This window comes from Rhodamnia argentea, chromosome 1, assembly GCF_020921035.1.
Source record: "Rhodamnia argentea isolate NSW1041297 chromosome 1, ASM2092103v1, whole genome shotgun sequence".
Taxonomy (NCBI): Eukaryota; Viridiplantae; Streptophyta; class Magnoliopsida; order Myrtales; family Myrtaceae; genus Rhodamnia; species Rhodamnia argentea.
The window spans coordinates 1536365-1557550 of NC_063150.1; the positions used below are offsets into that span (position 1 = coordinate 1536365).

General features: G+C 39.9%; 2 protein-coding genes across 5 annotated transcripts; one reads left to right on the forward strand and one right to left on the reverse strand.

Moving 5' to 3' along the window:
* The first annotated feature begins 1400 nt into the window (after positions 1-1400).
* LOC115743411 lies at positions 1401-7806 on the forward strand. 4 transcript variants are annotated; one of them, XR_004015678.2, is made up of 9 exons: positions 1401-1708; positions 1826-1881; positions 2633-2795; positions 4114-4202; positions 5040-5172; positions 5535-5627; positions 6537-6639; positions 6793-6990; positions 7326-7466. XR_004015678.2 is itself a non-coding variant. In XM_030678174.2 (8 exons), the coding sequence occupies exons 1-8, from the start codon at positions 1511-1513 to the stop codon at positions 7730-7732; spliced, it is 1242 nt and encodes a 413-aa protein (XP_030534034.1). In that variant the 5' UTR covers positions 1401-1510; the 3' UTR covers positions 7733-7806. The 4 variants fall into 4 exon arrangements, 1 of the variants encoding a protein (XP_030534034.1); XR_004015679.2 differs by having other exon boundaries at positions 6793-7008; positions 7326-7464; XR_004015680.2 differs by having other exon boundaries at positions 6537-6990.
* Positions 7807-9569: 1763 nt separating this feature from the next.
* Positions 9570-16720, reverse strand: LOC115743397 (kinesin-like protein KIN-12B). Its single transcript, XM_048281679.1, has 16 exons — positions 16226-16720; positions 15852-15989; positions 15682-15765; positions 15476-15598; positions 15326-15385; positions 15177-15230; positions 14998-15090; positions 14793-14888; positions 14448-14593; positions 13299-13448; positions 13087-13216; positions 11904-12998; positions 11708-11806; positions 11475-11627; positions 10592-11392; positions 9570-10104 (listed from the first exon to the last, which is right to left on the reverse strand). The coding sequence occupies exons 1-16, from the start codon at positions 16529-16531 to the stop codon at positions 9790-9792; spliced, it is 3843 nt and encodes a 1280-aa protein (XP_048137636.1). The 5' UTR covers positions 16532-16720; the 3' UTR covers positions 9570-9789.
* Between the last annotated feature and the right edge of the window lie 4466 nt (positions 16721-21186).

Below are 21186 nucleotides of genomic sequence, written 5' to 3' on the forward strand. Positions count from 1 at the left end.
CTTTTACTTCATTTGAATAGAGGATAAACCCATCGAGGTGATGCTGGTATGATAAGATCAGTGAATGTCTGAAGCGTTATTGATCATCCAAGAACTCTAGCTGACTGCAGGACTTGAGCTCATCATCAAAACTTAAAAGCTGCTTACATAGAGCGCATCTGGTCTCTGAGAAACTGGAAAACGGAGCCTTCAATTGGTGTCGTCTGGAAGATGTTCCTCTGCAGGTCCTGAGTTAGATTCATGGCATCGCTGCCCAGGACAGCCAGGACATCGAAGAGTATTAGGAAAATATTCTGGCAATTTTTTGTAAGAAAGGCCATTTGTGATGGATAAACCTTGTGCTGAACTTCACGATCAGTCTAAAATTGTGCTCTTCGATAGCAACTCTTCAATAGCATTTTTGGATCTTGCTAAGAGGGTTTACGTGAGAAAATTCCACCCAAGTTCTACTAACTATTGTACCTTCACTTTGACATTGCATCATATGCATGCACGCCAAATCCAGCAATTTTCTGCCAGAACGAAAGAGCGAGAAGCCCGTACCCACTGTGAGTTATGCCTAAAACCCCCGGGCAACTGAAAACTTACATTCCTAAGAGACAAGTAGGGTTCCAAGAGATTGCCATAATCAAGGACCAAGAGATTAATAGTATCTGTAACAAGACTCTGGGTAAAGAAGATGATGAGTTCTCAAGGTCTCAAAAACTGTTCTTGTATGGGCAGCTAAATTCCCATTTAAATATCATAGGCAAATCGAAGCGCATAATATGACAGTCAAACATAATACGCCTCCCGATCCCCGAAGGAACTATGTTCAGACAAACTTTTGCCAAGAACCAGACGGTGAATTTCTGAAATTTACATGCAGAAGGGGCAACAAAGAAAAGGATTATTCTTTGTACATATATTAACTGTGTTATGGAATAAGACCCAGCAGCATTTTCAGCATGGCTCCCCAGTAAAATGTTATATACAGTTGAGGCAGAGTTCAGAGATTTCTACAAACGTTACAAACTTCCCAAAAAAGGCAACTTTACTTCCAAGATCGAATTTTTAACAGATATGGCTTGACAACCAACTCGGGGGCTTAAAGACTAATTCTTGCTGCTTTTGACTTTCGTTCAAACATCTTAAGAAAACAAGCATTATTATTTAAGATATTGAGAAAAATATCAAAAAATTAATCTTTCTTGAGGAGAAATCGAACGAATATTGGGTAAGATCAATCATCATCATCACAAATTTTTAGTGAAAGGCGAAAATGAGTCAAGAAGCATGAGGTAGAGGGATGTCGATGTCGATCTAGTCCGTTAATATTGTAAGTTATATGATGAAATACTCGAATGGATAATGCCACGATGGTGGCCACAAAACTGCAACGCCAGAACACCCAAAAAATTTTTTATGATTATCACTTTCCGCTGCCGAAGCCAACGTGAATCGCTGCGAAGAGTTCAAGTCGGTAGTCGTTGCATGTGTCGTTCTCGTTAGTTGTTTCTGTTGTGAGGATATGTTTGCCCAGAATTTACAAGACATGTCCTCAATTTGTTCTTCTCTGCGACTTCTCTTGCCTCCTTGGAGACGCAAGAATGCTCGCCTCTTGGTCCTCTTGCGTTCGAGGAGACGGCCTTCCCTCATCATCCGAGCAATTTCTTCTTCTTCCTCCTCGGAGAGCGACGATGCAGCGCCGAAGCCCAGGCGGAGCCAGGTACGCACAAACTACTCCGTGCGACTCTGAAGAGTGTAAAGGTGTTGGAGGGAAGACTGAGCTTAAAAACTGCATCTTGATTTTTTTCTTTTTAAGCTTCCGTGTTGTTAATGGCAGGTGGGTTATGATCCGGCCGAGGAGTTACTGGGGCTGGAGGTCGATTTGCCCTCAAGGTTAGCTCTTGCTGTGATCCCATTTTGTTAGATGAGGGTCTGTAGGTGTAGGCTGAATTTATGCTGGTACTGCGATACACGTTGCGTTGCCTCGATCCAACTGTCGACATTTGGTTCTGATTTCATTTGCGTGTGTTGGCTTTTCAGTGAAGCGTGTTGTGGGGTCGCGTAATTTTTACTCTGTCGTTAACCCGAATTAGCTTTTTACATAGTCGGAAAAGGTTTGGTTCTTGATGTTGCAGCTGCTAGTTGGCCGATGAGGACTTGCTTAAAAAAATACAACTAGAATGGCCTTGCAGTATAGCAAAACCATCTAACCACCCGCGACCAGCAGGCACCATAGAGGGAGGCATTGATCATGCATTTGAGCGAACTCTTTTAACGATCGACTATATAAATAAATATGAATAGCATCAACTCGACGAGCAAGTTCCATGTGACAGCAGGATACATCGATGTGCATTACAATGTGCATATATGTAGTCAGGAAGATTCTTTAGTTCAGGATAAAGTCCCTTGCTAAACTAAGGTCTGCCAAAAGTTTGTGCCTGTTGTTAGTCCATATGCATTGTTGTAGATTTTTCTAGTCAGATCTCTGCATACAGAATATGATCTTGCATGTTTAGTTTTGCACTCTAAGTGTAGGTGCCACTGCATTTTAGCGGTTCACGATTTGGGTTCACACATTTCATCTCTGTTTTCTATCTAACAGTATGAATTGACACCTGACATACTTGCTTCAAAATTTCAGGAATGCCATTTCTGGCACACCCCGACCAAGGTCCTGGTTTGGCCCTAATGGCCAGTATATGAGAGAGCTACCTTGCCCAAGTTGTCGTGGAAGGGGTTATACTCCTTGTACTGATTGCGGGATTGAAAGATCAAGACTGGACTGTTCACTGTGCAATGGAAAGGTAATTTTTATTGTAGCCTTCTTCCGTAAGGCATGTCAATTTGCACCTGGGAAGCCTGATCTTGGTCTTGACATTAAAGCTGGTTAATGGTCTCAAAGCAATATTCGTCGGGATATGTAATTTCTAATGTAGAACTGGAGACATTCTTTTGGATCTGTACTAGTGAATATTACTGGAAAATGCTTTTTTCTTTTTACTAAACCTATCTAGTGAAGGTCAATTACTTTGCTAGCAGTTCTCAGCTGTTTAGCAAAAGACTGGTTTTTCACACACGAGTTCTTACAAGTTCCTTTGGTTTACTCATACACGTTACTTGGATACTTCATGATGACGCAAGGAATATATATTCTTCAGTAGAGATCTCCTGTTCCAGCAATTATATCTGGTGACAGGTGGCTGGGAAGTGCAAGGATGTAAGGTTAAGATAAAGTTCTAATAATATTACATAGATATAATTTGGCTGATCATATTGCAGTTATATGCATTAGGTTAACGTCTATTGCACTTGCCTGAAATTTTTATCTTTTGATTGGTAGAGTCAGCAACTTAAGAGACCTCATCACTGTGATGTCAAAGAATGGTACAGATTTCTCTTGGATTCATCTTGGAGGAAAACTGCAACCTTGACATCTTTATGACTGGTTGAAATAGCTCAATAGAAATAGGAATATCCATTATTTAATCTGAGTCGAAGATTAAAATAGGATAAAACTGATGAAATTCTTCAATGACCATTGTTGAGTCGAGTACACTGCACATTGTTTTCATTGCATTTGCATTAGTTGGTCAACTTACTGTAGGTGGACATATATTTTGACCGTGATATAATTCTAAGTTAAAACTAGTCGGGAAATGGAAACCCGAATCGGTCTAAAGAATAACAACTTCAACTGGACGATCATGATTCAGTTATGTGTTGCTGATTGGTGAAATATCTAGCTTAATTGGGTGGGCTGAATTGAATGAATGTCTTACACAACTTTCTGATGGGGCAACCTACATAACTTGATTGCCTATCAGAACAAACAGCAGCAATGGCATGTTACTGGCTGGTTCCTCTGTCTGTCTGTCTGTCTGTCTGTCTCTCTGTCTCTCTCTCTCTCTCTCTCTCTCTCTCTCTCTCATTGTCATGCACCACCATTCGCTGAAAGTTTTCCGGGAGCTCATATTTTTCACAAATCCCCTGAATCTATTGCATAGGCTGACCATGCTTTTGTTAGACAATTTCTGTGATGACCAATCCAAGAATGAGAGTCACGTGAAATTGTTGTCCTCTGTCTACAATGTACCAGATTGACTTGGCTGATCATTTCAACAGGGTATAGTGACCTGCCATCGGTGCGTGGGCGAATGTGTTATATGGGAAGAATCAATTGATGAACAACCATGGGAGAAAGCCCGATCCATGTAACCTTGTTACCTCATGCTTTAAGCTTATTTAGTTATGGACTGCAAAAGTCACGTTTCCTTTTTCTGAAATCAAAATTATAATGCATCCACACTTATCTAGACATTCTGGTAACTTTGTGGTTGCCTTTTCTGTTTTTTTTTTTATTTTTTATCACCTTGTTGGAATTCCTTATTCTAATCAAAGAAATTCCTTATTGTAGTCATTTGAGCATGCTCCAATTCCTTGGGTTTGGTAGTGTCCTAGTTTATCTGTTGCAATATTAAGGTTCTTGAGCTGAAGAATTTACTGAATGTTTGCAGCTTTTTATTGTTATCTAAATGTTTGAGCATAGGAACTGTTTGATCTACATTGACAAAGAAACATTACCTTAGATGGAAAAATTCTGGGACACTAAGAGATTCCGCTATTGTCATGGACAAGCAAGCTGAAGCTCAAGTTAGTGACTACTAGATAATGGTTGCACTTGGCAGTGTACCAAATCAAATGTGCCGCAAAACTTGAGCTACAATGTTTTACAAAGCATAGAGATGACTTTTGGTGCTCCACAATTCCTTTAAAACTTCATGTCTCTTTGTTTTTTCTGTTATAGTTCCGTGAAAATGCGATTCTTCTTCTTTAGGTCAATTATCTATTAGTGGCCTTCCCTAGGAATTCGGCTCCACAAATGGGTTTCGTTGTGTGATGAAACAGCTTGTGGATGGCTGTTTGCATCTTTTTCTCACTGGTGGTAATGTGCGACTTTGAAGTGCCTGCTTGGTGCTCATATAGACATTAAACTTTTCTTGATAAATTGACAGTTTAGACACTTAAACTTTTGCTCTTATTTCCTACAGTTCTCCATTTAAAGTAAAGGAGGATGATGAAGTTGATAATCTAGACATAAAGCTGGATGTAAGGAAGAAGTCAAAGCGAGTATACCAGTCAACATCTCCTGAAGTTGGTCTGAAGATCAGCCGAGCACTTAAAGTTAGTTTACCACTTAATCTCTAGTTGGCCAAAATTTGGATCGAGAAATTTTTGGGGTGCATTTTTGTGTATTTCCTATTGTTAGACACTGTAATGCCGGCAGAAGCTATGCAGCTTTATGTGGGGTAGCTGATGTTAGTTCAAGCAGCAGTGGGTTCTTGTGAAGAGACGTTACAAGCTAGAAAGTAGAAATTTATCACTTCCATCACAGGATCCTTCATCATATGCATGTTATTGGTGATGAAGGATTGCAATTACTGCTGTAGGGCATTTATGTCTAGGGTAACGTATTTTTTTTACTTTCAGGCACTGCATGTCTTGTGATGGCGTGTTGTAATCTCTTTGCTTATTGCTGATTTCAGAGTCTCAATGAGAAAACTGGACTATTTAGCAACAGAATGAAGATTATTCACCGTGATCCCATGCTTCATGCACAAAGAGTGGCTGCAATCAAGGTTTGTTTCTTTCTTCTCTGTAACACCATTTTGCGAAGTAGTTTATACTTTCTTTTTACATTTTTTTTTTGGCCTTCTATAATGTCAATTGCATGAGCAGTTCTAAGGTTTGTGAATCCCATGTCGTCACCATGTTGGTGCTAATGTCTGCTTCCAATTCCATGTAAAGGTAGAGAAATTTCCTGTGAGGCTTCCACCCAAATTATGACTTGTCAACAGTTAGATCATGAGTTTGCTTTGGGTAATCTCGGTCTGACGTGCTTTTTAGTAGGATAAATCCAACAACTTTGTCCCTTTAGATTGATGCTTTTGATGTGATGACGCACATTACCCTTAATTTCTGCATTTGCAGCCTGTATTACCAAAATCAATCCCATCAAGTTTGCTTCCACTTGTGCATCAATTTCAATGAACGATGCATTCTGCTTTGTCAAGATGGATTTAGGTAGTTGGTCCGAACTTCTTTGGTTCTTTCAAATAGAAGTTTGCACATGGAATCAGTGAGTAAAAAAAAAATTAGAGGTTTGGTCCCATAATGCAAGGCTGCACTACCTGTGTCCTCTCTTCCAGCACCATCAGGCAAATGAGCCCAAGATCCAGTAACTACTCAAGTGTCGCAAACAAGGCCAAAATCCAATTTTACTTGGTAGAACTCTTGTATAGACTTCTCTCTTCACTAAACCCATTTGAAGATAGATCTTCTATGTTTTCATCATATGAACTTCTGCCACGCATTTTCAAAGAATTTGTCAGCATTCAAGCATAAGTTGGGATTTCATGAAAATTGTCGTAAGTGCCATCTTATTGATGATCAGAGTGTTATGAGAAGCTTTTCTCTTTTCCAAGTTTATTTGTCTGACTAAAAATGAATGTCAAGTGTTAAAGAATTTGTTATTTTGTGTTACAAAGAAAGCCAAAGGAACTCCTGCAGCGAGGAAACATGCTTCTGAACTGCAGAAAGTTTTTTTCAGTGATCCTGAGAACCGCCGCAAGAGGAGCATGGCCATGAAAGGTAAGTTTCTATAAGATATTGGATTTATTTAGTTTTAAATAGTCATTCATGTGAATTTTGATCCTCTACATTGTGGCATGATCTTCTAGAAGATTTTCTCCAATATTATGACAGCATGTGTTTCCTTAGTGAACACCTTTAAGTTATCAACAGGTAAGTGTGTTCTGCACCTAGACTGATGAGGAAGACTACCATCTCCTCCAGATGAATTCATAATCTGCAGATTCTCTCCTTGAAGCACAAAGAAATAAGGAGATAGAGGGGATTTTCCTTTCTCGACCTTCCATCAGCAACACTCCCTCTTAAATTCATTGACTGCTGATCCCCAAGCTGGCAAATGATTTAGATCAGGTGTTGTACCTGATACAGGTGTCGTCTCTAAGACACCTTAAGATGCTTATTTCATGATTTTGCCCACCTCATTTCACTGCATTGAATCGTGTTAATCCACATGCTTAAAGTTACTTCTTTGAAAATGCTGCTACCCGAAGTTCTCTTTCGGCGCATCAATACATAAAAAACTTCACCAACAATTTTATTTATTTTAGAATATTATATTGTCATGCTGTTGGCCCTGTACTTGCAACCTGAAAGCAGAGCTTGTTTTCCTCTCTCTCTCTCTAGAGAAGTAGATCTACTCTTCCTTTTAGGTATATGACAACTCGCGTCCTGTATTTTCCTTGCAGGCATTAAATTTTACTGCTCGTACTGTGGACGCGAAGGACATAGGAGGCATTATTGTCCTGAACATAGGGACAGTTTGATCGACAGGCGTTTCAGATGTCGCGTCTGTGGAGAAAAGGGCCATAATAGAAGAACTTGTGAAAATTCAGGGTGGACATACCCCAAAAGCCCGGCCACTAAATTTTCTCATTGCAGAATCTGCGGTCAAAGTGGCCATAATCGCCGGACGTGCCCTAAGAGAGTTGGGGCTGTTCGAGTCAGTGATGATACAAAGAGTAAACTGATTTCCGCGAGAAAGACATACTCTTGTAGGTTATGCCAATGTAAAGGACACAACATTCGAAGTTGTCCTAGTAGAGATTCAGATAAGTCAGCTATCAAACTTCAATCTGACATAGGAAACAAATGAGAACTATTTTTACAGAATGTAGAAATTGCAAATGAGTAGAGCGTGAATGGAAATTCGCCTACACTTTTTATTTACCTCTCGAAGGTATTGCCCGAGCCCCGCCGGCGAAAGCTGTTGCGCCTGATCCAACTTTAACTTTCAGGTAAGTGTATTGCTGCTTCATGTATTGGGATTAAGAATTCTCGGATCAAAGCAGCTGAGAGATCTCTGAAATATTTGTAATTCCTCGATATGGCCACTAAATTATTATATAGAAGAGTAAGAAATTCAGGTGGATGATAATAATCTATTGATGTAACATGAATACACACTCGACTTAATGCCGAAATACTCTATATGTCAAATAACTTTTTACACAAGAAAATAAATTTTCTGATGATGTGAGAACCAGACATTGCCATTAGATTGGTCTTACGGATTCAAATCTTGTTTTGGCGGGCACAATGTGCTTGTGATCCTTTTTTATGGCGGGCAGACGGAAGTCGCCGCCATCGAGCACAACGCCGTCACATGGGAACTCGTTTTCCAATTTTCCAAAAGGCCAAAATAGCCTCTCGCACATCATGAAAAGAAGTAAAACAAGCACCGCTTATTACAAAGGAAGCAACTATCCTGAGGAGCTTATTTGGTTTTTCATATGACGCAGTGATTGACACTCATCAGTGGAAAGAGACTATGATCAGCACTTCCTCTTGCTTTTGGTTTTCTAATCAAGTTGGGTCGAATGAACTTAGTACCCAGTTCTTCTTCGTTTACTGATCGTTCTTGGTAGCTATGAATACCAACTGATTATGTTCGTTTTAGTGGCGGTCCGGTGCATTGGACGGTGCCGGAGACACCATCCGTCCCTCGCTCTCGGTCCCTCTTTCTCACTTTCTCTCCATTCACCTCCTTCTCGTCTCCTTTTTCCTTCTCTGTCGGACCTCTTTCGCTCAGTTTTCCTCTAGGTGGAGGCGACGGTAAAGAGGCCCTTGAGAATTGAAAAGAGGAGAGCAAATTTTAAGCATGAATTAAATATGAGCATTTATTATTTGTTTATGCAGGTCTTTTCATTATTACGGCGAAGGAGAGAGAAAAGAGAGCTTTAGGGCCACGTGTCAGCTTTATTAGCGGATCCACGTGGGCTTATACATGCCATGTGGCCCAATGACGTGGTGGTTATAAATCACCGAATATTTTCTCTGCGGGAAGAGAGTCCACACCACATCAATTTCTGTCCAGATCATCTATCCAAAGTTATGGCAGCGACCCAAAAGTACCATCTATCCATAATGGCTGCTAAAGCCGAGGCCAAGGTCATTGTGAAAAATTTGAGCAGCAATTGAAATGGAGAAGGCAGAGAGAGCCTCGTGACTGCATTCCGAGGAGCGGGATTTATCTTATCCAAACTCAAATAGCAAATCATCTGAGTTTGGTTTTGGTGATCTTTCCCGACAGGTGCGCTATCTCCACGTCAGTCCGACTATAATCGGAAAAACAGGGAAACAGAGCATTGAAGCATGAAGTCGTCTTCACAATGCTGCCAGTTCATTTTCAAATCTTTCAGTTTCTTCAAGTCTTAACTTATGTTTAACATGGAGAATACCCTTACTAGGGGAAAAACGCATGACTATTCATGCACCATGTTCAAATAAGTTTCTTTAAGAAAAGAATGCTTCAGTTTGCTGCCATTAAGCCAGGATCATATCTTCACCTGTTCTGGACAGCTAATGAAGGAAACAAAGAAAAAGAAGGTAAGATTCACCCATGCGTTTCAAATGCCTGACCTAACCACAACCAACAGTAGTTTTCTCAAACGTTAGAAAACATGGTGGATGACAACGAGGAAGAGGACGAATACCTACCGAAGACACTTTTCAATAAAAGAATGAAGCCATGTCACTTTATATGTAAAAGTTGGGAAGTGAAAATCCAACATTTTGATACAAAGCTTATAAAGAGAACCAAGACACTGGTCCTCACAATCGATGAGAAAAAGGGTTGACTAGAAGAAGCTGCCACGAGGGGCCCATGTAAACATACATACATACATGACTCTGCAATTACATTTATCTCCTCTATATATTGCAACTATCGTATCCCATAAACCATGATTTAGGCTCCACAAGTCTAGACAACTCACCGTCTTCACCACTGTAGAACTCTTTGAATTCTTCTTTCCAATGCTGGTCATCTGCATTTTGGGGGTCGCAGTTGTCGTATTTGGCCACAGTGATATGATCAGCAGCAGCTCCGCATGCCTCATCATTGGGCAATCGAGACTCTGCCAGGAGGCGGTTCACAGTCTGTATCTCAGTTTGGTGCTCTTTTTTCAACTTATCCATCTCTTGGTGAGCCTTCTGAGTTTCTTGCTCGGCCTCCATAGCTCGTTTCTGCAGCATGTCAAAACTTTACGTCAGATTATCATATTACAAATACAAAGAACATGACTTCAACCATACATATACAATCTAAAAAGAACTTTTCCTTCGGCCTAAGTAAAACTTTGCAGGCACAAAAAGAAAGCAAATCGTATTAAAAGATAAGACATGCCCAAGGTTTACACGAGTATACAAGACATCTTCGTGGTAATGGCTCCCCAAAGAGCAGATGTCAAGATGTTCTACACTGTTCATATAAAGGTAATGGAAGATGCAGATCTATTTGTCAAATGAACTCAGGTGAAAATTACACGAATCAGTGAGCAGTATTGCGCGTCACATGCGCCGCACCAATGCCAGTGATGAATGGATGTCGATTAGCACATATGATGAAGTTCACACACCAGCCACTAACAGAAGGTGCAATAAGAGGCAAACAATACAACTCGGTTTTGTAAAAGCAGGAAGTTTCAGCAAGTAAAGAAAATGCAAGAGTCACCTGGGCTGCAGTAACAGCTTCTTCTGCTTCTTTAAGCCTCACGAGTAATTCACCTGCCGCCTGCACAGCCTCAGCAGTATCCTGCAGTTGAGATTTAAGTTCTCTGTTCTCATCCCTCATGTATCTCCTCTCTTTCTCTCTCTCCACTTTCAGAGCTGATATTTCTGTAGCAAGGGCATTTATAAACTTAGATTCAGCACCTCGCACACCGGCCTTAGCAGCTGCCTTCTTCACGTCCTCTATACCATCCTGCATTCTTCTATGCCTTGCAAGTAACTGAATATGTTTCTCTTCAAAATCGGCATACTGTTCAAGCATCCTCGCATGCCCTTCCATAGCCAACTGCATTGCTTCGTTCAACTCTTCTGCACACTTTTTCTCACCAACGTATGCCTGCTGCCACTTTTCAGCTTGTGACCTGCTAGCTTCGAGCTCCATCCTCAACTCTTCAGTGAGTGATATCCATTTGCTCTCTGCTTCAGTCCAACGATTTCTCTCTTGTTCAAATTTCTCTTCGGCACTTTCTTCATTGGACTCTGGGACTGTGCTTAACGGTGGAGCCGAACTGGGTCCACATGGATAATCCAATAGCAGTGGTGGACTGCGTTTCGTACACAATGAAGTGGAAGCATCCATATAATACTGGAGTTGGCTTCTTAAGTCTTGAATCTCTTCCAGCAGTACTTCCCTTTCCCCATTATTATAGAAGTTTTGATATTGCTCCAGTTCATCCTGCAGTCTTTTTAGCTCAATCTGTGACTGCAAAACTTCAGGATGGTTTTCATATTTCTCCTTCAGAAGCTGGAAAAAAGGAAAGAACTTATGCTGTGTCATCACATTGACTCCATAATAAATGTGCAATTACTTTAGAGCAAAACTGTACCTTGTACTCGTGATTAAGAGAGGCAAATTCTTCCCCCATAAACTCTTCAGTTGGCATAACACCATCCATGAGGCTCTCAAGACGAAGTATTTTATCCTCCTTTGTCTGTGCTATTATAGCATTACATTCTCTTTCATGTTTGAATTGTTGTACCTGTAAAAGATTTACCAAAATGGTCAAACTTTTAGCTCCTACTAAGTCAAATCTCTGGAAGGTGCATTTAGCAAATCTACCAAGCGGTCAAGCTGCATTATCTCTGCTGCTTGTTTCGCACAAAATTCTTCTAGTGCCATTTCCCTCCTGAAAGATCCTGCCAAGACTTTTTCCACTGCCTGTATGACATATAGGAGATTGATATCACCATTACCTTTATGAAAGATTAGTTAGGCATGGGGAAAATAGTTCAAATTTGCAGCCGTTTAGGCTTACCTTGGGAACTTGCTTCTTTGATTTCTCACTGGACTCTGACTCACCAACTGGCACCATCTGCAGGTTGCACCCTTCGACATCTTTAATATCTGTCTGTGTTCTGGCTCTACAATTACTGCACAAGTAATCCATTGGAGCTTCGACAACCATTGGGTTGTCTTCCAATGAAACTTGCACTCCTGTGTCGACTTTAATAACAGGAATAATTGACTTAGATTCTGCAGGTTTATATGAAAATCTGAATGACGACCTTCTCAGAGCTGAACTCTTGCGTTCCATTATTTCAAGACCACGTTGGAGGCTTGCTGCCAAGTGTTCAGTAGGTATAAGGTAGCTACTGCTCTTCTGCGTAGGCAGGTGATGTGATGAGCTCTTATTTAATGATTTTAGAGAAGAAATGCGCAAACCTCCTTGCTCCATGGAAGTGTCATTTCCCAAATTCTTTTGTGATGCAGTCAACATGGACGAAGTCCTGAGACTTTTTCTGCTTGCATTCGTGATTCTAGGAGAAACGCTCGGAGTGGGAGACTTAAGAGGGGATGTCTCACTAACAGCGACATTAAGGCCAGATGGGGAGAGACAATTCGTTGAACTGTTCAGAGAAACAGCCGCTGCTTCTCCATCATCCATTTTGACATCCAAGGAGTTCAACTTTTCTCCCTCAAATAGATGCTTGGAGGAGTTGCTCTCCGAGGTTTCTATATTATGATCTCCAAGGTTCTCCACGTCAGGTTGTTCATCCATTTTGACATCCAAGGAGTTCAACTTTTCCCCCTCAAATAGATGCTTGGAGGAGTTGCTCTCTGAGGTTTCTATATTATGATCTCCAAGGTTCTCCACATCAGGTTGTTCAGAAACTCCTTCAATATCTCCACAACTAGATGACTGCAAGCCCACTTGATGACAGAGCCTCTCAACTGCCTCTTCATCTATTTCCATCTCCTCATCACTATCATCATCAGCATGAGGTAATGTCATTGGGTGGTGGAGACTCAATTTCAGAAGATGCAAACTCCTCCTAACATCCTTTCCCGTTAGGTAATGTTTTGAGTCACTTGGGTTATTTCCACTTGCCTTCATTCGAAGTAGCTCGTCCTGCAGATTATAGAAAGGTAAGATTCTCTATGAAATTTGTGACCGCTGCTAGGTACACAGGCTGCCAAGAACAGCAAGGATCATATACCTTTAATTGCCTTATCACCTCGCGCAAAAATTTCACATCCTCCTGCATTACTTCGTTCACGACTGCTTTATTTTTTATGGACTTTGCACGCTGTGCAAATCTCATAGTACTAAAGGTCTCGCTCTTGCAGCTGCAATATTTATCCAAGTAAAGATGCGTATTCAGAAAAGAAGATACTTTTCTTGTTCCACATAAGTGCTCGGGAGAATTACCTTTGTGCAGGAGAGATAGCGCAAACCATTGCTAGCTTTGCATTTCCACCAAGAGATTCCTGCAACAAGAACGTCAACTTGGAGTCTCTGTATGGAATATGCCTTTGCTTCCCAGTTTGCGAGATTTCAGCAAGAATGTTTATCAAATTTCTGCATTGCTCAAAAGTAACATAATTAGAATAGCACTAAAAATGTCTGCATCCTACTAAAAAAAGCCTTCACACTATCGTGATACTCTTGTATGCAAACAAATAGTCTATAACTAAGCAAACACAATATGCAGAATACATATGAAAGATGACTGTATCTGTGAAAACGCAATAAACATAAGTACCTTTTGATTGAGACTTGCATAAGGTCATGCAAGCTTGCGCAAGACTCCAAATGAATGCAAGAAAACTAACAAATGGTACTTCTGATACAACTATTTCGGAAAGGAATTAAGCCAGTTTAATATGATCAACGGCCTTGTCAAATGTTATTCAACTCCAATTTCCTAAGCAAAAAGCGAAAATAAGAAAATGTATAGTACTTAAGTTCTGCTGCCCATAGCCATACCTCCATCCTGGTTCCCTTTAGTAATGTCATTAAGTGATGAAATCTAAAGAATCACTGTCTATGCCAATAACTGAGATGAAAAGGTGAGATCCCTTTGCTTCTCAGTTAGATTTTGCTGAACATAATATTTTTGGCGAATTTCAAGTACTGTTTTTATGCTCTTTCATTCGAGTTATCCCCATGCAATAATTCAAGGACACCACATTCCTAACCACCTACATGTTCCTTAATAATATTATTAAAACTTTTTTGCAGATTCTAAACCAAACCACCAGCAGTACTCCTGTTCAAAGCTTTTTTTGAATCATCTGAAATTGATTAGTCATTCAGGATTTTGCAGAAGATAAATTTTTATGCTCTTTCATTCGAGTTATCCCCATGCAATAATTCTAGGACACCACATTCCTAACCACCTACATGTTCCTTAATAATATTATTAAAACTTTTTTGCAGATTCTAAACCAAACCACCAGCAGTACTCCTGTTCAAAGCTTTTTTTGAATCATCTGAAATTGATTAGTCATTCAGGATTTTGCAGAAGATAAATTTGCAGTAGGGGAATAATCACAATCAAAGAGAAAAGACCCATACCCAAGCTGTGAGAGTGAGCGATTTATATTCCCAGCTTCCTTTAGCCGTTCTCCTGCAGCTCCTGTCAACTTCTGCCTTTCCGATCCAGCCAGATCGACCAGATTAATTCTACTTGTTTTGAAACTGCTAATTCCATCAGCCATGCTCTGTAATCAAGACGAGACTAACTTTTAGAGAAAAGTCATAGCACCCCATAATTTTACAGCACTTGTCAACTTTGGCGATTGCTTCGTTTTAAAGATGCTTATCCCATAACCCATGCTTTGTAATCAAGTGGAGACTAACATCCAATGTAAAGTCATGCACTCCACAATTTTTTAGTACAACTAAATTATTTCTGTTTACCTTGCATCGGGATTCAATTATGAAAGTAAAGACACTGTGTGAGCGAGAACTCTCTGCATTTATGCTGGTAGCACCAGTTCTCCTGTTTGACAGTCCCTGCACCATTAATGGTTGTTTAGGAGATTATGCTGGACCTATATTAAAGTTCTTAGATGCAAGGCCAATAACAAATCTGCATTAGTTCAAAAAGATTCTAAATCCATACCCGTAGCAAGAGTTGGTTCACATCCTTCATAGTGCACACGCTTTCCTCAGAGAGGTTCTCGACGTATACACCAGATTTGACATCTTCTCTAATCTGATTAGGAAAAGAGTCATGAGACTTTACATGGATTTCCTAAATTACAGTGTTACAGAGGTTATAATAAACTTCAGTAATCTAACCTGAAGATTTCGCTGATTTGGATCCAGTAAATCAGTAATCTGTTCATTATAGATCTACAAATACAGAGTGTTGAGTGATGAAAGATTATAAATTGGTGCTGCATGGTATAAGAGACTTAGGAAAAATCAATCCAACAAGAAGAAAAAACCTCGAGAAATGAACAGCGACATTGATATTTAAGCTGTTTGTCAGCATGCTTAATTTGTTCCTGCACACAAAAAGGAAGACTTTGTACTATAATGGTGCTCAGCTTAAGGGAAGTGCCTCAAAAGATGTACCACACAGGAGCAGTTTTCACCTCATTTATACGGGCAAAGAGGCACTCAAGAATACGAGGAGTTAAGCCTTGTTGGTTCGACAACTTATCTTCCAGTAATGCCTGTGCTGGACCCCACATTGTGTAAGTTTTCCCACTTCCAGTCTACCAAAACAGATACGCAACGGTTAATATCATAACAGGATCTATATGTGATTACAAACAGATCAGGAGTGTAGATTAAGTACCTGGCCATAAGCAAATATGGAACTGTTAAATCCGGCCAAGCAATTTTCAACAAGAGGGGCGCCTACAAGCTCAAAAATATCGAGCTGCAATAATAGAATGCAAACTAATGTTTTAGTCCATTTCTCAGGTAACGATGGATCTTAAGTTGCTTGAGATCAGCTAAGAGTACCTGTGATGCCTCGGCATCAGCTACAGCATCAAATGTGAATGTTTGACCATTAATTGAAACAGAGTCAGTAGACACATTTTGCACTATCATCTCTCCCTCTTCTTCATCATGGTTTAGTGGTCGCATCCTTACTACGACCTGACCATAATATTAAATCAGCAGAAGTATATCTTAGCGAAGTACTGCTACGTTAAAATGCAAAAATCAATCAATTAGAGGTTAAATATAGCAAATCTGTTGCTGTACACGCTACCAATGAATGCAGTAGTCCAGTTTAGGTAATATCTAACCAAGTTTCCCTCCATTTCCAGCAATCAATCGCCATGTACCACAAAAAAATGAAGCAAGATCGCGGAGCTACAAAACCTAATCACCTTCACGCCAGTATCGGAAGCTCCAGCTAGGGCATTCTCCGCGACCGCCTCCACGCTGAGCTTCCTCTTCAGCGGATTAGACGAGGGCGGCCGCGGAGGCAGCGGAAACCGCGCCTTCGCGGCGGCCGCCGGCGAGGCCCTCTTGTCCGAGCCCATGGAGTTCGGATCCGGCGGCGGAGTGTTCTCCTTGCACCGGCTCGACTTCTTCGACGACGACTTGCTCTTCGGCGGCGGTGAATCGTAGGCAGGCGGTGCTTGCGCTTCTCTGAACACGGCCGCGCCTTTGGGCAACATGAAGTGCTTCATCGGCGAAGTGCAACACAGAGAGAGAGAGACAGAAGAGACAGAGAGAGAAGGGTCGCGGGCGTCTCTGAACGAGAGCTAGGGTTTGAGGAAGGAGACAAAGCAGCGAGAGAAGAGGTAGAGAGAGAGAGAGGAAAGAGAAGATGTAGCCGTTGGCGAGAGAGATTTTGAAATTGGGGGAGTTCCCAGCGGAGAAGATGATGAAGTGACGTCGCACGTGCCAAGTCCCCTCACGCGTGCGGGCATCTTAAAACTGGTTCGATCTATTTCTTGGATCTGGAGCGCTGTGGATTTGTAAATTTTGTGGCCAGTGACCCCGAACCGATTTAAATAATCTTAACTTTAAACTACATTTATTTTTTAAATAGTATACATGAATATACATAATAAAAAATTCACATTATAAATAAGAGTATTGATTATTTCAAATTGTTCGACTATCACTTAATGACCCTAAAACCCATCTCGAATCAACAATTTGAACTTCACTTATGGAATTAAACGATAGTATCATGTTAATAATGGAATGACTACATTGTTCAAGAGAAACAAATGAAAATTGCATCAGGCAGGCCAAAGCCATTTGGTGATTTGGTGATTTGGTGATTTAAGGTGTGTTTGTTTCATTGAAAACTTCATGATAAAAGAAAATATTTTTCACAATAATCATGTTCAAAGAAAATGGTTAATTTTCATTTGTTTAGTGGTTTTATAGAAAGTTATTTACTTACTAGAAGCGGGAGTTGTTCTCCTCCCAATTTAATATTATTATTTTCAGTCCATGAAAAACGATTTCCATAGATAGATTAATTTTCCGTCATCTAAATGTCAAAAAATCGGAAAATAATTTTCCACAAACAATTCTCCTTCAAACAAACGGATCCTTAATTACGTGGCGGTCCAATATGAAATTCTTTTTACAACCCAAGGGTACTGTCATAAAGGTCTCTTTGCCGGGAGGACTCTCGTGGGACACTCTTTGCGAGCTCCACGAGCCAATTAAATTACGCCTTCGGAGTGTGATTGTGTTCTTGATCCATAGCAATTTTACATAAGGCGGGGTTGGAATTTCAAAAAGCGACCCGGAATTCTCGATCGAAATGGTCCCTAACATGTCCGGCTACCGGAAGGCTTACATAACACTCTGCAAGCCTCATGGACCGATTAAGTTTACGCCTTCAGCTTGTGCTAAGTGTCCTGGATCCACAGTAATTTCAAAGACAATTGGTCGGATTCGTGAAAAAAATGACCTGCAGCTCCTGATTTGGAAGTACCTGACGCCCCCGACCAATCGCCTAATCCGGGGATTTAACCGAACATGAAATTTAGGGAGACAAAACCAATCTCGTATGCATAAATATAGAATGGAAACATTGACACGAGGAGGGAACAAAACATGAATGAAAACTCTCGATCACCAAACAAGTTCGGGGAGTTTGATAGAAATCGAGCAGCTGAATAAGAAATGACATGGGAATAATGATAGGGCCAAATATAATGCTGAAAAGGCAATGTTAGAATTCGACACACAATCACAACGAAATAAAGCGTAAAGCGAGAAAGAGAAATCGACACGAGATTTATCCCGGTTCGCCCTTGAACTAAGGCTACGTTAAAGTACTATTGCACCTTGCTAAGTTACGTCAATAGATGATTCCACTATAATTAGCACATTACACTTCTTATTACATCACTCAATCATAAGCAAAAAATAATATATATATGCATATAACTCTTTATGAGCACAAGCCCAAACCCAAACTATCAATGAAAAAATATTAACTCAAATTATAAAAGCCCTCTTGTGTCTAGAGGGCGCTCCCTCTCGTGAAACCTTTGTTCGCTCATTTAGAAGCAAGATTCCTTGCTTTTCCATAGATAGGGAGTATGAATCACACCCCAATAGGCAATTGCATCCACATTAAAATATTACTACGAGTGTGTGCCGGCCTTGCTCACCTAGACCTAGCAAGGGCCCCCACGCCCTCACCTAGCCAAATTTGGGTGAGGGTGTCGCGACCCACACCCAAGTGTAGGGGAATAAAAAAGGACATCTCCAAATTGTTGGGTGTCTCAACCCTAAGTGCAAGGGAAGAAAAAAGGTAAATAAAAAAGAAAAAAAGTTACATCATTAAAATAATTTTAAAATAATGTCCAAAGGACTTGCCTTTTCATTGAGCTACGCCCCGTAAACTCTTTTAGGAGTTCCAAACGTTAGCACCGGTCTTGTTACGTAGGACGGCCGACGTCCACGTCAATGATTTTCGACCAAAATTAGTCAAATGGATTGAATTGACACAAATGCAAAAAGTTTAGGATAGAATTAGTATTATATAGATAAGATTGAATTGGCACAATTACAATAAACTTAGAACTTTTTTCATGATTCTTCGTAAATCCATCTCCATGATAGTTGGACAAATTCTCATTGAACCTTGAGCTCCCAAGCTGAATCCATTCAAGTTCCACAAGTTCATAAACAAAAAATGAGTGAATTTTATGAATTTAAGGTGGTTTTTTTCGCCGAAATGAAAAATTAAAAAATCATTAGACTTATACGGCTTTGATGATGCAAAAGAAAAAAAATGAACTTATTGTACAATAATAAGTATCATAGTGTAAATCTAAAAAAAAAAAAAAACCAAATATTAGGTTCAATCTCAGTTTTGTCCCGAACTTTTTCTTGTCTTAAAAAAAAAACGTCTAAAAATAGTCACTGGTTTCTTCAAAACTATCAACATCAGAATATGTTTGTTTTATACAAAGGTGAGAGTATTGATGAAGACGCAAGTTCAAATAATGAACCTCTTACTTGCCTCGATGTTCATAGTTTTGAAGAAATTAGTGGCTTTTTTTTTTTTTTTTTTTTTTTTTTGTGGACGCATGGGCTGATTTGAGTTTAGACAAAAAGAAAATTATGTCAGAATTGAAATTGGATCTGAAGTTAGAAGATTTTTAGGGAATAAGACCAATTTTTCTAGGCCTTGGTTGACAAAACGATGGTGCAAAGGCTTGATGTGGTGCCATTGCATCCACAGGAAATGGGTTTGTACATTTTGAGAGGATGATATCTTTTTGGGATTTTGATCCGACTACATCCGTATGCCCAAGAGGGCTCACGGTATTGGATAGAGCAAATTAATATAAACGTGCCATCTACATATATAAAATTATGGGTTAATACCACGGAAAACCCTAAATTGATACACTCGTGACAAATTTATGTCAAACTATTTTTTTTTATCACAAAAAACTCCCAAACTAATATACTTGTGACAAATTTACCCTAAACTAGTATACTTGTGATAAAATTACACTCCATTAGTTTTCATTAAATTTAACCGTCAAATTGTTGAGTTACATAGCACATGGCAGGTCATGGATGTGCAAATTTATGATTTTTACCCTCTATTTATCACAAGTGTATCAATTTGGGATTTTTCATAGTATTAATCTAATTTAACAAAGGGTAAATTTGTCACAAGTATACCATTTTGCAATTTTCGTGGTAAAAAAAGTTAATTTAGGGTAAATTCATCACATGTATACCAGTTTAGGATTTTTGATGGTCAAAAAAATAATTTGAGATAAATTCATCACAGATGTACTAGTTTGGGTTTTTTTGTGGTCAAAAAAATACTTTAGGATAAATTTGTCACAAGTGTATCAGTTTGGAATTTTCTGTGTTATCAACCCTAAAATTATTTGCTTATTTTTTATTATTATTTTCCCCTCCCGCTCGATGAGGGGCTCGCCTCTAATTAGCTAGTTGCAATTGCAATAATGTCACGAGTGCCTTGAGAACCGGCTCGATGTATCCTATGACGATGAGTTTATATGCTCCTTACATAATTGAGGTCTCTCTTCATCTATCAACTCAAGCTTTTAGAACAATTAACAATGGTTCCCTGAAATTGGATATGATATCGGAAACATGTTTCACCCTAATTTATTTTGTCGGATGTCACATGTTATTTCTAATCCAATTTGCACGCGAGAAAGTGTTGACGTATGACACGTATGGTTTCTTTCTTTTTTTCTTTTTTGGTTGGAGATATATATGTTTTTCAAACACCTATCAACTCGAGTTTTTGAGTCGGACTTTACAAGACTGATTTTGACGATGGGGTTTATATTCTCTTTACATAATTGCAGTCTCTCTCAACAAACTTTTGGATCAATTGAGAGGGGCAACATGGAATCTGAGATAACACTATATATAGATTCAACCCCAATTTTATTTCGTGCACGTTTCGTCGGATATCACGCGTCATTCCTAATCGGATTTGCACGGGAGAAGAAGTGTTGAAACATGATATATATGGCTCCTGACCACCTCTCAGCTCGACCCTAATCTGAATTACACGCAAGAAGAGATGTTGAAACACGATATATGTGATCTCCCACCATCCATCATCTCAAGTTTTTTTTTAGTTAGATAGATATTGGACGAACTCGCCCCACTAGGGGAGAGAGAGAGTGTGTGTGTGTGTGTGAGTTGTCGATGAATGCAAACAAAATCATGCAGAAACAAAGAATGAGGTGTCGTTTAGTATAAGACGCGGCACGCCGTTGGTGTTGCCTTCATCGGTCTCATCCTCCTCCCTTAATTTGCGTGTCCACCCCCCACAACCACAGCCATTCTCTCTCTCTCTCTC

Excerpts from the sequence above, each read along its gene's own strand:
- LOC115743411 (XM_030678174.2), top strand. The coding sequence starts at position 1,511 with ATGTTTGCCCAGAATTTACAAGACATGTCCTCAATTTGTTCTTCTCTG. Across the intron at positions 1,709-1,825 it reads CGAAGCCCAGGCGGAGCCAG|GTGGGTTATGATCCGGCCGA; the intron begins GTACGCACAAAC and ends TGTTAATGGCAG. Across the intron at positions 6,640-7,325 it reads GAGGAGCATGGCCATGAAAG|GCATTAAATTTTACTGCTCG; the intron begins GTAAGTTTCTAT and ends TTTTCCTTGCAG.
- LOC115743397 (XM_048281679.1), bottom strand. The coding sequence starts at position 16,531 with ATGAAGCACTTCATGTTGCCCAAAGGCGCGGCCGTGTTCAGAGAAGCG. Across the intron at positions 13,449-14,447 it reads CGCTCACTCTCACAGCTTGG|AAATTTGATAAACATTCTTG; the intron begins GTATGGGTCTTT and ends TGAGCAATGCAG. Across the intron at positions 11,393-11,474 it reads CTCTTAATCACGAGTACAAG|CTTCTGAAGGAGAAATATGA; the intron begins GTACAGTTTTGC and ends CCTTTTTTCCAG.